We start from the raw sequence: 16,715 nt of genomic DNA on the forward strand, positions 1-16,715 counted from the left end.
CTCAGTTTTGTCAAAATACATTTAATGTGTTGTCCCTTTAATTTATTTGAACACAAAATCAATACAAAATGTGTGCCTATTAACGTACATTAAATTACATAATTAATTAATTATATATTAATATACAGATTATTTTTTGTTTTATTTGTGATAATTGGTATTAAACGAGCACAATTGCATTCATAAAACAAAATAATAAAACAAATATTTGCAAAACACGCTGAGGGGGGTCGTGTTTCCATTTTGTGGCCCCTAACGGTATGTGTGTGTGTGTGTGTGTGTGTGTGTGTGTGTGTGTGTCTGCGCGCGCGCGCGTGTGTGTGGGGAAGAGCGCTGATCGACTGTCCAAATCTGTGAGCTCAAACTCAAAGCAGTGGATACCAACTCCACGACTAGTCTAGGATGCTTCATTCTTCAAGTGTATGAAGGGAAAACATTTAGCACCTTCATAAAGGTAAAAACTACAGCCACATACTCATAATGATGAAGTGATCGGATCCTATGAAGTAGATGGTGGGCCCCTGAAACCTGTGGGACATCATTATCGTCTCCGGCATCAGAAGAGCGTGGGCTGCGTGTCTGTGGATGCATGATGCGCTCCGTGGCACTTTTCCTCTGGTGTGTCATCGTGTCTATGAACAGCGCATCATCAGTGGACCTACAACCGGACATGTGAGTTATTTTTATTCCCATATTAGTTTAACAGTCAGATTAAAAAAAGACACAAAAATTGTAAATATGTACAAAACTGTGCTTTATTGTGCCTAAATTTGTAACCCATTAGTAAATGTTGTTACACTTATCACCATTGTTTTATGTTAGTTAAAGTGTCACTGATTTTGTCACTGAATCATTGCCCTGTCCATATTAAAGGTTTATATGATCTTTTTTAACTATCCTAAGATTATCACGTGTTGTTCTGTAAGTATGCTACAAATTACATTTACACATCCAATATATTGTTTGTGTCATAGACTTTTGGTTTGGGTATAAATCCCAAAAAAATGTAACTGGAATTGTTGCAGATGTTTAAATGATTATCGGGTGTTTTAATTGCCCGCTATGTGTCGCCAAAGAGCATTAGCTTTCATAAAAGAATTGGAAAGAAATATGACAAGCGTGTCAAATAGCGTGACTGCAGTCCTTGAGTCCCCCCCAGTGTCTGAGACCCTGCATGTTTGATGACTGTATCTCTCTAATGAGCTCAGGATGTAATGATGGTCATAAGAAACGACCTGAGAGAGAACTTGAGCCCCAGGCAGAGTCCACACTCAGTCAGGACAGGAGAACAAAATGAAGAATTTAAGGGCCAGATTCTCTTAGATGGATTTGCATACAACAAATCATTCTATAGCCTCGAAGTCCTCAGTGATATTTTTTTACTCCAGGCAGGCAGCTCATTAGGTAAACTAAACTTTAGAAAATAATAATACAATTTGTTTGAGATAGATTGTAGTTGAAAGGATATCAATTCGGTGTGTTTGTATCTGCAGGTTTGGCCATATATTTTTGAAAATGTCCTCACAAATATAGTGCAAACGTCAAAACCCGACTTTTTAGGTGGTCCTTACTGGTAAAAATCTCACAAAGTGGACAAAGCCTGTTTTGCTTTGAACCTGCTGCCGTCAAGAGGTTTATGTGAAGATGTGAAAACGTTTTGTGTGAAATGTAAGAGTCAAGTGCATCGTTTGGGGAGGGCCCAAGTAAAAATCTGGTGTTTTAACCTCTAGATCTCACCTTTATATACATTTTGTATTATACAGGTGCTGGTCATATAATTAGAATATCATCAAAAGGTTGATTTATTTCACTAATTCCATTCAAAAAGTGAAACTTGTATATTATATTTATTCATTACACACAGAATGATGTATTTCAAATGTATGATGATTATAACTGACAACAAAGGAAAATACCAAATTTAGTATCTCAGAAAATTAGAATATTGTGAAAAGGCACCTGGTGCCATACTCTAATCAGCTAATTAACTCTGTGTAGGCTACACAATCATGGTGAGGACTGCTGACTTGACAGTTGTCCAAAAGATGACCACTGACACCTTGCACAAGGAGGGCAAGACACAAAAGGTCATTGCAAAAGAGACTGGCTGTTCACAGAGCTCTGTGTCCAAGCACATTAATACAGAGGCGAAGGGAAGGAAAAGATGTGGTCGAAAAAAGTGTACAAGCAATAGGGATAATCGCACCCTGGAGAGCATTGTCAAACAAAGCCCAAAATGTGGGGGAGATTCAGAAAGAGTGAACTGCAGCTGGAGTCAGTGCTTCAAGAACCACTTCGCACAGACGTATTCATGACATGGGTTTCAGCTGTCGCATTCCTTGTGTCAAGCCACTCTTGAACAACAAAAGCGTCAATTTTGCATTTCCTTTGGAAATCAGGGTCCCAGAGTCCGGAAGAAGAGAGGAGAGGCACACAATCCACGTTGCTTGAGGTCCAGTGTAATGTTTCTACAGTCAGTGATGGTTTGGCGTACCATGTCATCTGCTGGTGCTGGTCCACTGTGTTTTCTGAGGTCCAAGGTCAACGCAGCCATATACCAGGAAGTTTTAGAGCACTTCATGCTTCCTGCTACTGATCAACTTTATGGAGATGCAGATTTCGTTTTCCAACAGGACTTGGAACCTGCACACAGTGCCAAACCTACCAGTACCTGGTTTAAGGACCATGGTATCACTGTTCTTAATTGGCCAGCAAACTCACCTGACCTTAATCCCATAGATGGGGTATTGTGAAGAGGAAGATGCGATATGCCAGACCCAACAATGCAGAAGATCTGAAGGCCACTATCAGAGCAACCTGGGCTCTCATAACACCTGAGCAGTGCCACAGACTGATCGACTCCATGCCACACCGCATTGCTGCAGTAATTCAGGCAAAATAAGCCCCAACTCAGTATTGAGTGCTGTACATGCTCATACTTTTCAGTTGGCACAGATTTCTAAAAAAATCCTTTATTTGTATTGGTCTTAAGTAATATTCTAATTTTCTGAGGTACTAAATTTGGGATTTTCCTTAGTTGTCAGTTATAATCATCAAAATTTAAAGAAATAAACATTTGAAATATATCAGTCTGTGTGTATGAATGAATATAATATACAAGTTTTACTTTTTGAATGGAATTAGTGAAATAATTTTTTACTAATTCCATTCATTTTTGATATTCTATAAGCTAATAGTTTATTTCACTGTCTCTCAGGCCCAATGTGTGTGAGGAGCAGGAGATGTCTTTGATTGGTCTGAAGCAGCCATGTGTACAGGCATTCACACGTATGGTGAAAGTGTGGCGTCAGGGCTGTTCTTCTCAACGCTGGTGCATGGGTTACAAGAGCAGGTAACTATTACATTATTGCCATTTAGAACATAACACAGACATTATCCCTTAAACTTTTCACTTTCGGCTAATATGCCCCAGACTGTGTCCTTCTGAGCAATTATTAAAATTAGTCATAAAAAGATCTTTTGAATTAGCATCTGTTCTGCTCTACTATTTAGCAGATGGTTTCCATTGACCTATAAGTGCACTGGAAACACTCTCTGGAAATCTGACAAGCTATAGGAAAATAGTCAATTGATACCATGCAAAAAAGCCAACCATTGCCTAATGGGTTCTACAATATATGGAATCAGATCTTTTGTGAAATAGCATTATATGGGAAACCCTTTACTGTGTAAATCAGCATCAGCCTAGAAGTGGACTTCAGAGTTGTTTTAACCCATAAAATAGTTTATATTTGGGAATAATTTTTAAACAATTAAAAATTCACAAACTCACCTGCCTATTCAGTCTAATAGTAATAGGCTTGATATCTTTGAAGGGAGCTCGAATCTGAGGCTCGACTTGAGCCCAAATTCAAACCCACCGTAATGCAGTTGCATTGTGGAGGTAAAAAAAAGAGATGGAGGAGATGGGAAGGAGGGAATCTGGGAAAGCGGACAGAAATGAATAGCTCCTACCGATCCTACTTTTACAACTTCATAAAAAGTTACAATCTGCTGTATAAGGCTGACATCATATTGCTCATAAATTATTTTGACTGTAATTTACAAATTGTACAAATAAATGCTCACTGTAAAAAATTATTTGTTGGTTCAACTAAAAAAGTAAGTTACCTGGTTGCCTTAAAATTTTTAGTTAATTCAACTTCAAAAAATATAAAGTTGTGTAAAAAAATTTCTTAGAGTTGAATTAAAGGATTAGTCCATTTTCTTAAAAGAAAAATCCAGATAATTTACTCACCACCATGTCATCCAGGATGTTGATGTCTTTCTTTGTTCAGTCCAGAGGAAATTATGTTTTTTGAGGAAAACATTGCAGGATTTTTCTCATTTTAATGGACTTTAATAGACACCAACAATTAATACTTAACTCAACACGTAACAGTTTTTTTCAACGGAGTTTCAAAGGACTATAAACAATCCCAAACGAGGCATAAGGGTCTTATCAAAACGATTGTCCTTTTTGACAATAAAAATAACAAATATACACTTTTAAAGCACAACTTCTCGTCATGTAGATCCGGTCGTGATGCGCCAGCTGACCCCACGCAATACGTCATGACGTCAAGAGGTCACATAGGACGAACGTGAAACTCCGCCCCAGTGTTTACAAGCGTCTTGAAAGAGGACCGTTCCTAATTGTTGTATGTCAACTGATACTAATTAATGTCTTTGTGTCAGTTTATTGTTTAAAATGGTCCGCAAATGTGCATTTTATATATGTAACACGTGACCTCCCTACGTCACTACGCATTTACGTTAGGTCGCGCTGGACCGGACCTAGACGAAAAGTTGTGGTTTAAAAGTACATCTTTTTTATTTTTCCTGTCAAAAATGACAATCGTTTGGCTAGATAGGACCCTTGTGCCTCGCTTGGGATCGTTTATAGTCCTTTGAAACTCTTAACTGTTAAGTGTTGAGTTAAGTATTAAATGTTGGGCTCTATTAAAGTCCACCAAAACCAGAAAAATCCTGCAATGCTTTCCTCAAAAAACATAATTTCTGCTCGACTGAACAAAAAAAGACATCAACATTTTGGATGACATGGTGGTGAGTAAATTATCTGGATTTTTCTTTTAAGAAAATGGACTAATCCTTTAACTCAAAACTTTAAGGCAGTCAGATAACTTACTTATTTAAGTTGAACCAACTTTTTTACTCTACTGCTATAAATAAAAACCTTTCAGCGAGTAAACTTTGGACATTGTACCATCGCTCATACCCCATTTTTATTGATCATGACATTTTTGCGATTGCCCGTCACTTAATTGTATTGTGGTCTTCTTTCTCAGGACAGGGTATTATACAGTGTATAGGCAGGTCTATAGTATGCAGATGCAAACTGTCTACAAGTGCTGCCCAGGATGGGTGCAGAGAGGGGAAGAGAGAGGATGTCTGCACCGTGAGTATCATGACCATACATTTATATGCATGCATGTGTTTCTGTTTGGTGTGTCGGCACACATTTTGAATAATATTAATTTGCTCTTTTACCCATAAACTTTGAACAGGATTGTGTTTATCTGGTACTTGCTTTAATGGGGGAAAATGCTCTGAGTTCGGTGATCAGATGTGTCAATGTCCAGAAGGGTTCGAGGGAACACGTTGCCAGTATGGTAAGCAACAAACAAATGTGACCCAGTGTGTGAAAAAGCCATTTTTTGTGTTTTTTTACATAAAACATTCTCCATACTGTAAATATAACCTTGATATCTTTAATATTGATGGAGTGCGATCATGTCAAAGATTGACATCAATGTGAAATCAAACTTTGATGCTCTTAATCTCAAAGTTAGATTATGAGACTTTATCCTGGATTTTACAAGCAGGGTCGCAAATCTGTATCTGTGTGTTTGAAGCTTTTTGTCAAACATTGTGCGGTTTTAGGCAAACGTAAGATATCATATGTTTTGTATTGATCTATTTGTGAAATCGAGTGTTGTGTTTAGAAGTGTGTATGTGTGTTTGTATGTGAATAGAGGTTTGATTTATTAACTAGGTTTAAAGCTTGTTGACTTGGGTTTTTGCTTCCCACACCTTCTAGCCTCTGTCTACCACCTGTGTGTGTGTGTGTACATGTGTGTGTGTACATGTGTGTGTTTTGTCAAGCAAACGTCGTTTTGGTTTGTTAGATTTCCGCTTGTTTTTCCCTGCTGCTTTGTTTTGATAGATGTTGGTTTTCACAAGGTGTTTGTGAAGGTTACCCGCACTGTATAGAAGTTTATATACTACTGTTATAAAAAATTTGTCATAAAATGGTCCCTGTATGTCACTGGGAGGCTACCCATTCAAAAAGTACATATGTGCACCAAAAGAGTTCATATTATACCTCAAAGATGCATATTAGTAAAATGTATACATATCTGTACCTAAATGGTTCATATTACAAAATGTTTAATGGGTACCGCCCAAGGGACAGCTTAGGGACATTTTTTTATTCAATTGTTTTCTAACAGTGTAATGTAGTTTTGTATGTAGTTATTTAATGTAATGTAGAATGATCGCTTAGCCTAAACTGTACATTTCTACAGTAGCCTGTAATGCAGAGAGCAGATTGTGAAAGAGTAAGATGGGGAAATAACTGAAAAAAATCCTTACTGGACTGGTAAAACTATTAAGTTTAGAGACCCGCGAGTGAGTTTGAAAGACAGAGTGACTGCCAGAAGAGATTGTTTCTGCATTTTGTATAGCATTGCATTAGCAGTGCAACAGATCACTGGTTCAATCCCAGTGAGTAAACATACAGATAGAAATGTCTCGCTTGTAATGCACTGTAAATTTCTTTGGATTAAAGGGACACTCCACTTTTTTTGAAAATATACTCATTTTTCAGCTCGCCTAGAGTTAAACATTTGATCTTTACCGTTTTGAAATCCATTCAGCTGATCTTTGGGTCTGGCGCTACCACTTTTAGCATAGCTTAGCATAATTCATTGAATCTAAATAGACCATTAGCATCGCTCTAAAAGTAACCAAAGAGTTTTAATATTTGTCCTATTTAAAACTAGACTCTTCTGTAGTTACATCGTGTACTAAGACCGACGGAAAATTAAAAGTTGTGATTTTCTAGGCAGATATGGCTAGGACTATACTCTCATTCTGGTGTAATTATCAAGGACTTTGCTGCCGTAACAGGGCTGCACGAGGCGCAAGGATATTACGCAGTGCCCGAAAGTGGTCCCCTGCTATTGAAAGATACTAGGGGGACTATTTTTGGCTTCTGCGTAATGTCATTGCACCTCCTCCAAGTTTTAAATAGGAAAAATATGTAACTCTTTGGTTATTTTTTAGCGTGATGCTAATGGTCTAATCAGATTCAATGGATTATGCTAAGCTATGCTAAAAGTGCCAGCGCCAGACCCGGAGAATGGCTGAATGGATTCCAAAAAGGTAAAAATAAAATGTTTAACTGGGAGCTTGAAAATAGGCATATTTTCAAAAAAAAGGTGGAGTGTCCCTTTAAAGCATCTGCCAAATGTATAGATGTAAAAATTGTGGAATGGGATAAAGAGAAAATTGGTAAGATTAAATATCATAGGAATGAAAAGTGCACATCTTCTGCAGGCTCATGTAAAAACATTAATATTGTACACTATCAGAAAAAAAGGCCAAAAATGGTCCCAGCTGTCACTTGTGCAGTACCCTTTAAAAAGGTCCTAATATGTACCATTTAAGTACAAATGTATACATTTGTTACCAGTATGTACATTTGAGGTATTGAACTCTGTAGATGCAATGGTGTACTTTATTAAAGTGTACCGCCTCAGTTAGGGAACCTTTTTTGAACACTTTTCCTTACAGTGTACATGTTTAGCACGCCTTGCCAGAGAAAGCTTACTTTTGTTCCATACGTTTTGATGATTTGTAATGTCTGACATTTTTGTCAACCCCCCCCCCCCCCATATTTGGTTTTGACTACTAGTAACCCCAGAATACCCTCTAGGATACTTAAAAAAAACACAAAAAGTCCTTTACAAAGTTAAATAGGATGCTTATTTGACCAACATTATGAGGTTGTACTAAACAACATTGTCATCCTGATGTGTGGCAGAGACAAGCTCTTTACTCTTCATTACAAACATCCAGATTTATAATATGTGCTGAGCAGACATTGTGTGTGCACAGTGTCTGTGTGTGAGTATTTCCTTTCCTGTCTTTATTCTAGTGTTTGCTCTAAACTGCAGTTAAGAGTTACAACCCCATGGAGGGTCCTGACTCCAACATTCTTGTTATAGAGAAGTTCAATAATCTGACATTTCTTGCATTTTAGTACAAGCATACACATTATTGTGCTAAAAACACTTTCACACTTTCACTACATCACACACTGTCAGTATTTCTGTGTATAAATGTTTAAGTTCCAGTATCTCATTCAAAAAAACACAAATCTAGCACACATATGTGTATTTGCACTTGACTGAAGTCCTCATACAAACTACAGGCTGTTTTAAAGCATGCCATTTAGTTCGTAAAGTCATACTGACATGCCCGTGTGTTGGTTTGGTGATGAAAACTCATATTTAAACTAAGGCGTTTCACTTCTGCGGGATCGGCTCTGCCAGGCACGGGCTCTGGAAACGGAAATTTGGTCTGTAGGGTTAAAGGTTTATTGCACAGCAAAATCCTCAAGAGTCCCCAAGAGTATTTACTGTGAGAGCTGTAGTTATTCCAGACACAGAGGACACAACCTACTGCAGGTTTGGATCTTCTTGTTATTCCGATTAACTTCAGGAAGGAGCGAGTCTGACATACGCTAACACAAAAATAACACTTTAAATAGATTAACTTCAGGAAGGAGCGAGTATGACATACGCTAGCACAAAAATAACACTTTAAATATTAGTCCAGCGTAAACTCCAAAGAGATTTTAACGTCTTCACTCAGCAGGTGATCTCAGCTGGGAGATTGAGAAACCGTATCCCGCTGTGGACAAACATGAACTGTCTGTGTGTGTGTGTATGCCACAGTGATCTGTTGCTTTTAACACAAAACCTCTAGAAAAGTTTAGCTGTAAATATTCAGTGCTATGAAATATGAGTTATTGATGTAAAAAATATGGCTCAGTAGTTGCTTTTTCATAGCTCACGAGACCCCTTAGTAATCTTTTATTGAAGTATCAAAAGTTCTTGGGGTAAAAACATTTAAACCGAATGTTACATTTATGCATTTGGCAGATGCTTTTTTTTAAATGACTACAGTGCATTACAAGCTTAACATTATTTATAAGTATGTGTACCTTGCATTGTCGAAAAAAATGCAGCATGAAGTTAAAGGCGGGGTGCATGATTTTTGAAAAACACTTTGGAAAAGAGTACCAAAACACACTTGTAGCCAATCAGCAGTAAGGGGCGTGTCTAACCGACATTATTCCCTGGGTTGGTATGTGTGGGACGGGTCTATCAATAGAAGGACCCGATTCTATCGGGGTAGGGGCGTGTTTGTTTTATGTGATTTTAAATATCAACATTGGCTTTCTGAGATCATGCACCCCCCCTTAAAACAACTTGGTTTACAAGCCAATTCAAGCTACTAATTTAAGTTTTGACCTGTGATACGTAGACACAACTTATAAAAACAAGTTGAAATTGTTTAACTTTATTTGTTAGGTTAAAGTAACATAATATATATACACTCACCTAAAGGATTATTAGGAACACCATACTAATACTGTGTTTGACCCCCTTTCGCCCTTCAGAACTGCCTTAATGTGGCATTGATTCAACAAGGTGCTGAAAGCATTCTTTAGAAATGTTGGCCCACATTGATAGTATAGCATCTTGCAGTTGATGTTCCACCACATCCCAAAGATGCTCTATTGGGTTGAGATCTGAGGACTGAGGGGGCCATTTTAGTACAGTGAACTCATTGTCATGTTCAAGAAACCAATGTGAAATGATTTGAGCTTTGTGACATGGTGCATTATCCGGCTGGAAGTAGCCATCAGAGGATGGGTACATGGTGGTTATAAAGGGATGGACAACACCACCACCAGCCTGCACAGTGGTGGATCCATGTTCTCATTCTGTTTACGCCAAAATCTGATTCTACCATCTGAATGTCTCAACAGAAATCGAGACTCATCAGACCAGGCAACAACTGTCCAATTTTGGCAAGCTCGTGCAAATTGTAGCCTCTTTTTCCTATTTGTAGTGGAGATGAGTGGTACCTGGTGGGTTCTTCTGCTGTTGTAGGCCATCCGGCTCGAGGGTGTGCGTGTTGTGGCTTCACAAATGCTTTGCTGCATACCTCGGTTGTAACGAGTGGTTATGTCAGTCAAAGTTGCTCTTCTATCAGCTTGAATCAGTCGGCCCATTCTCCTCTGACCTCTAGCATCAACAAGACATTTTCGCCCACAGGACTGCCACATACTGGATGTTTTTCCCTTTTCACACCATTATTTGTAAACCCTAGAAATGGTTGTCAGTGAAAATCCCAGTAAATGAGCTGATTGTGAAATACTCAGACCGGCCCGTCTGGCACCAACAACCATGCCACGCTTAAAATTGCTTACATCACCTTTCTTTCCCATTCTGACATTCAGTTTGGAGTTCAGGAGATTGTCTTGACCAGGACCACACCCCTAAATGCATTGAAGCAACTGCCATGTGATTGGTTAATTAGATAATTGCATTAATGAGAAATTGAACAGGTGTTCCTAATAATCCTTTAGGTGAGTGTATACGTGAACTGTATATGGACATGTTAGTTTGCTATTGTAGAGTCCTCTGAAAGCCCAGCTTCAATTCAAACATGTTTAAATGCTGTTTATTGTTTTAAAATCTTATATTAGATTAGCAACATACAGTGACGTGTATGTTTTCATCCTTCATGGTGTCTGAAATACAGTAGACACTTGTAACTTAATATTTCATTGAATATTAAAACAGACCTGTCGGTAGCTGAATACAAACCCTCCGTTAGTTGTGGAAATGAGTAAATAATGTACAAATGGCCACCAGATGTTTTGAAGTTCCTCTCTGGTTATGTGTGGCCTGATTTAGAAATGTGTGTTTACAGTATGTAGGATAACACACAGGATTTGCAGGTGCAATGGTCTTTAATCGTGAACACATGCATGTATGCTGAAAGATAGACATATTTATTTATAAATATGTGTATAAATACACTAAAAGTGTTCCACTTCCTCAACACTGGTGGGCAACAGATAATGTTACTGCCACAGGGCCATAAACCTGCATTCAGAACATCTGCCAACCATTGACTGTTAGTAACACATGTTCATAGTGCAATGCTGAATCCACAGCAAACACCTGGTAAACCAGAAAACTTTATAGGGAAAAAAAATCTGATAAAAATATGCAAAATCCTAAAAAAACAATGTGGTGCATTTGAGTACAATTTAGTTTGGTGCTTTTAGTGCCACAGAAATTAAGCATTTTTATGCATTAGATAGATGCTTTCATCTAAAGCAACTTACAGTGCATTCAAAGTATACATTTTATCAGTGTGTGTTTCTTGGGAATCGAACCCATGACCTTTGCACGGTTTACACAATGTTCCAACAATTTAAAAACATTTGAACCTGTTGTATCACCTAGACAACTTCACATTAATCATCATTCGTTGTTAAAAGAGATCCATCCCAAAGTGAATAATATAAAGTTCTAGAGGTTATAGATATTATTGATAATTTCATAGTAACATAAATAAGCTTAATGTTTTGAAAGTTTTGGGGCCACTCTGACAAAATCATTAAGGAGGATCTTCCAGTGAAAGGACAGGAGATATTCCTGAGACACATCCGCTTTTTCTCGAAATTCATAATCCTAAGAGATAACCGATGAGTTTAACATGTGGATAGAAAGTATAACGAATGGGAAAGAGTATGAAAATACCTTGGTTTTCCTTTGAGACTCTTTAGTGTATTTAAACTCCAAGAGCTACAGTAAGAAATATAACTTTTGACATACTTTATATACAAGATCTAACTGTGACAGTATTCCTACTGTTCAAGGGAGAATATATGTAAGGTTCTGTCCATTATTGGTCTGTAAAATACATCAAGCAAGATGTAACGCATCCAAACTGAGATCTCAGGGAAGACATCTTTACATTGCATCAACAGGATTCCTTCACATTTTGTGCATTTTTAAAAGGAAATTACTTTTAAGTGCAACACATTCTCACTCCTAACTTGACGTCACTTTTTAACGCACAAGGCACCTCTTAGGCGTTGCATTTTTTCGATGTGCAAGGTACTTCATTGGTTTAGGTTGTTTGCCATATGCATATACATATAAAATTTTTTGCATAAGTATAAATTAAGTATTTATCATGGGGGTGATAGCAAATCATACAAAAATGTATGAATGTGGTTGTATGAATAATACAAATTAGCCACCTCATAAAATACGTACAGACTGGCATAAGATTTATGAGACAAGGAATACTGTCACTCTTTTTCAACTGGACAAAAGTCATCTTAACTCCTTCAGACCCTGCGTCCACTGGAATGGACATCACGTGTTTTGTGGTTCAAACCAATAAAAATGATGATCAACCAATCAAAATAAGGCACACTGATTAAACACTGGAAAAATCTGAAGGGGTTAAATCTTTATAGCAGATTATACCCAAACAGTAGACGACCCGGGCCGGATCCGCGCCAAAGTCAACGGCTCCGGGGTGGATCTGGCCCGGAGTCGTTTGCTGTCTGGGTGGTCTACAGTTTTAAATAAGCACTTTAAATAGGTAATGTTAGCAGAATTTAAAAAAAATGTTACAGAATTTTAAACAATTTCTTTAAATATTATGCAATATTTTTGCCTTGTTTTTGCTCTCTTTATTTATTTCTTTGATGTTTTTCTGTCTCTTCTCAGCCCTTCGCTGTCAGTAAGAGTCAGAAAAAGATTAATGACTGAACACTGGTTGCAACACAGATTTAGATCTAGAAAGACTCAAAAAGACAAAGCCAACCATTACCAGGTGGTGTGATGTGGAAAGAGAGACCTGAACCAGCTAACCAGATGCTGGAGTAGATATGTGCGTACTGTATTTCAATGCCTTTGTCAGTTCTTATCAAGTTCTTGTTCAGTTTAGTCAGATCTTTCACACACTTTTTGCCACCGCAAGCACTGTGAAGTGTACACTATGCGTAGTGTGAATGCTGAACCTATCTGTTTTTTTTCATAGACCAAAGCTTAGATGTTATGCTGAAAGACATCAGGCATCTTGATCGGTTTCTTGCGGTAATGCACAGACTTGCTGAAAGACCATGCTGTACATGCCCAACGTTGAATGAAAATAAAATGTGTCTTGTCCATAGTACAAATCTACATCTGTTTGTGTATCTTTATGGACAGGAAGGTTTTGCTTGGAAACATTTATGCATTTGGCAGACGGTTTTATCCAAAGCGACTTACATTCATGCTGTATGTTTTGTTGTGTTAATCAAACCCACAACCTTTGCGCTGCTAACCAAATGCCTTCCCAACTGAGCTACAGGAATACCAAACATATCTATGCCTGTCTACATAACTCCATTATAATCATATTATAGCATATTTTTTCCTGAGTGACCCACAAAACATATTTCAATAGAAAAAAATGAGTAATGAATTATTTTGTCTTCCTGTTTGGAACAGAGGACAAAACCCTGTAAAACTTGCCAAGGCTCCCTAATGAAAAAAACATCACCTGTAAATCTGTCTTCGTATTTCAACATGAATGATGTAAGCAGCACTCTGTATTACTGTGGTATGTTTGCTAAAGGTCAGTGCTGTGTTATACAGTCGCCCAGACAGTAGACGACCCCGGGCCGTATCTGCACCGGATCCGGGACAAAATCAGCAAATCCGGTGCGACTTCGGTCCGGAGTCGTCTGTTTTCTGGTTCAGAGGCTTTTATAGACGGTTTCAGCATAAACAAGCGGCGTCTGTGGTCATCACGTAACTTCCGGTAAACTCTACTAAGAATAAATAACAACAAAGTCCGTTTAAAGTAGTTAATTTATATAACAAGCAAAATAAACAACACATAGATAACCTAGGATTAACCAAAACATTTGTTATTTTCGATGACGTATTTGTTTAAGAGTTCAGTTTAGCAACTAGTCAGGCCAATAAACAAACAAAAACCAAAAGTAAAGTTCTGATCAGACATGCAATCGCGTGACTGCAGGTGCGTCCGATGAAACCGTCTATAGGTTCAAAAGATCAAGACAATGAATTACATCATATTGCAAAATGTGTGGGAAATGTGTGCATGTGTTTGAATGTGTGCATTTGTGGATGGGACCCCATAGAAAGATGCTGTGATGCTGTGTTGCCTTGGGAACCAAGTGTGGGTGTGGCCTGGGTTTTTTGATTTGCCGACCCATCCTTGGTTTCAGAGGCTTTACAGAAAGATCATAATGTTGCACAATCAATTTCAGTCATGCAAACATACACACTTACATTTTTTTACTTTTCCCTGTTTATAGATAAAAGATTTCTTTCTTTCTCTCTCTCTCTCTCTCTCTCTCTCTCTCTCTCTCTCTCTCTCTCTCTCTCTTTCTCTCTCTGCAGATATAAACGAGTGTGCGTACAGCAATGGAGGTTGTGAAGGCTCGTGCTGTAACACCATTGGCAGCTATTATTGCAGATGTCCTGATGGCAGTAAACTAGGGACTGATGGGAAATCCTGTCAAGGTAATTTTACTGTCATACTCATTTTTTACCATATCTTATAACCTGTTTATAATCAAAGTGACCCAATCTTAACCAATGTTTGATTAAGAAGCCCTTAATATATTGCTTTAAAATTAAATTGTCATAATGAAAAGAAAGTGTCATTTGTAAAGTTCTCTATTCGGATAAGGCTGCTGGAAATGTGATTGCGTCAGGTTATTATGAAGACAACTGCTGGTAGACCTTTGTAGAATAGTGCTTGGATGTGCTGCTGAGAGAGACAAGTTCACATCTGTTCTCAGATCAGCTGTTAGTGTGGGAAAGATGATCTGTCCTGCTGTCCCACGTCCTAGTGAACTGAAAGGGTGCAGATGAGGAAACAGGTGTGAGCTGCATTATGGGATTTAAACCATAGACCGTAAAAAAATATGGACGTAGTGTCCGTGACGTCACCCATTGGTTTGTGAAGATCGCTTTTGAAGCTTAAAGTAGGCGTTGCCTGCTGTCGCCATCTTGGCCGCGCGTCCCCGCGAATTACTCGCCGAAAACCGAAAATGGGTAAAGAGGCGGGACATGGGTGAAGCTGAGGTGAAACCACGCCCGCCTAGCGCGAGTCTAGTGACAGCAGTGGCTGTTCAACCGACACTCAAGGGACCACGCCCTTAATTATGCAGAAGTTTAAGGCTTAATATAATCTAAACGGGTGAGTTACAAAAAAATTCACCCCCCTCACAGTTGTCATGAAGGGCAAAATTAGCTATATAGGCCAAAAACACTTTTTGTACCAGGCTATAAACATATTATTTTCTACTGTAAAGTTGGCCATTTTTAACATGAGAGTCTATGGGAATTGACTCCCTTTTGAAGCCAGCCTCAAGCGGCCAGTCGATGAATTGCAGTTTAAGTCACTTCCGTGTTGGCTTCATTAGAGAGATCGGTAGGTTGCCCCTCGATATAAACCAAAAAGTGATACATTACACACCAGCTTCCTGAAAAGCTGTACTGTAAATGAGGGTACATCAAAAGAAAATAAGAAAACTACAAGGACATCATATATTTGATTTAACAGATAAAGAATCAGACGATGTCATGGTATGTCATGGTATTTTATTAATAATGGCAATATTACTTGTGTTATGCCCTGTTTTTATTAGTCAGATGTTATGTTATGATGTGTTGTCTTAAAAAGTCGCCCTATATTTTTCCTCCTCTTCTAGACCTTTTCGACTTTTATTTTACTATTCTCACTATGCATTTTTTGTATAAACATTTGCATTTTATTTTCATATAATATGTGAAGGCACATCATGTTATTTGTTACATGTGTGTGTTCTCTATACAGATATAGATGAGTGTGAGGAGCTGAATGGCGGCTGTCAGCAGATGTGCGTGAACACACTCGGCTCGTATCATTGCGAGTGCAGCGAGGGGTTTCGCATACACGCCGATGCTCGCACATGCATAGGTATGGTAATCCATACTTGGAATGTGACCTCTGCATTTAACACATTGCGTCATGAAAAGTGGCTGTACCACATTTAGCATAGCTTAGCACAATCCATTGAATCTGATTAGACCATTAGCATTGCGCTAAAAATAACCAAAGAGTTTCGTTTTTTTTTTTTCGATTTAAAACTTGACTCTTCTGTAGTCACACTGTGTACTAAGGCCAAACGGGCTAGTAACTAAACTCTCATTTCGGCGTAATAATCAATGACTTTGCTGCTATAACATCATGGCTGCAGCAGGCGCAATGATACTACGCACTGCCGGAAATAGTCCCATTGGTAACTTTTCAATAGCAGGGGACTATTTTCGGGCACTGCGTAATATCATTGCGCCTCCTGCAGCCATGTTACATCGATCTTAGTACACGATGTAACTACAGAAGAGTCAAGTTATAGATCTTTGGTTATTCTTTAGTGCAATGCTAATGGTCTAATCAGATTTAATAGATTATGCTAAGCTATGCTAACAGGGGTACCGCCAGACCCGGAGATCGGCTGAATGGATTCCAAAACTGTAAAAATCAAATGTTTAACTCTAGGGGAGCTGGAAAATGAACATATT

The 16,715-nt window shown here is 38.3% G+C and overlaps 1 protein-coding gene across 3 annotated transcripts in view; it reads left to right on the top strand.

The window, feature by feature from the left end:
- Positions 1–328: 328 nt before the first annotated feature.
- Positions 329–16,715, top strand: part of egfem1 (EGF-like and EMI domain containing 1) — a 57,590-nt gene continuing 41,203 nt past the window's right edge. For all 3 annotated transcript variants that reach the window (XM_055197065.2, XM_073862681.1, XM_073862680.1), the window contains exons 1-6: positions 329–672; positions 3,218–3,352; positions 5,310–5,419; positions 5,529–5,633; positions 14,544–14,666; positions 15,988–16,110. In XM_055197065.2, the coding sequence (XP_055053040.2) occupies positions 590–672; positions 3,218–3,352; positions 5,310–5,419; positions 5,529–5,633; positions 14,544–14,666; positions 15,988–16,110 (679 nt within the window). In that variant the 5' untranslated portion in view covers positions 329–589. The remainder of the gene's footprint in view (positions 673–3,217; positions 3,353–5,309; positions 5,420–5,528; positions 5,634–14,543; positions 14,667–15,987; positions 16,111–16,715) is intronic.

Source organism: Misgurnus anguillicaudatus, chromosome 24 (genome assembly GCF_027580225.2).
Source record: "Misgurnus anguillicaudatus chromosome 24, ASM2758022v2, whole genome shotgun sequence".
In the NCBI taxonomy this organism is placed as follows: domain Eukaryota; kingdom Metazoa; phylum Chordata; class Actinopteri; order Cypriniformes; family Cobitidae; genus Misgurnus; species Misgurnus anguillicaudatus.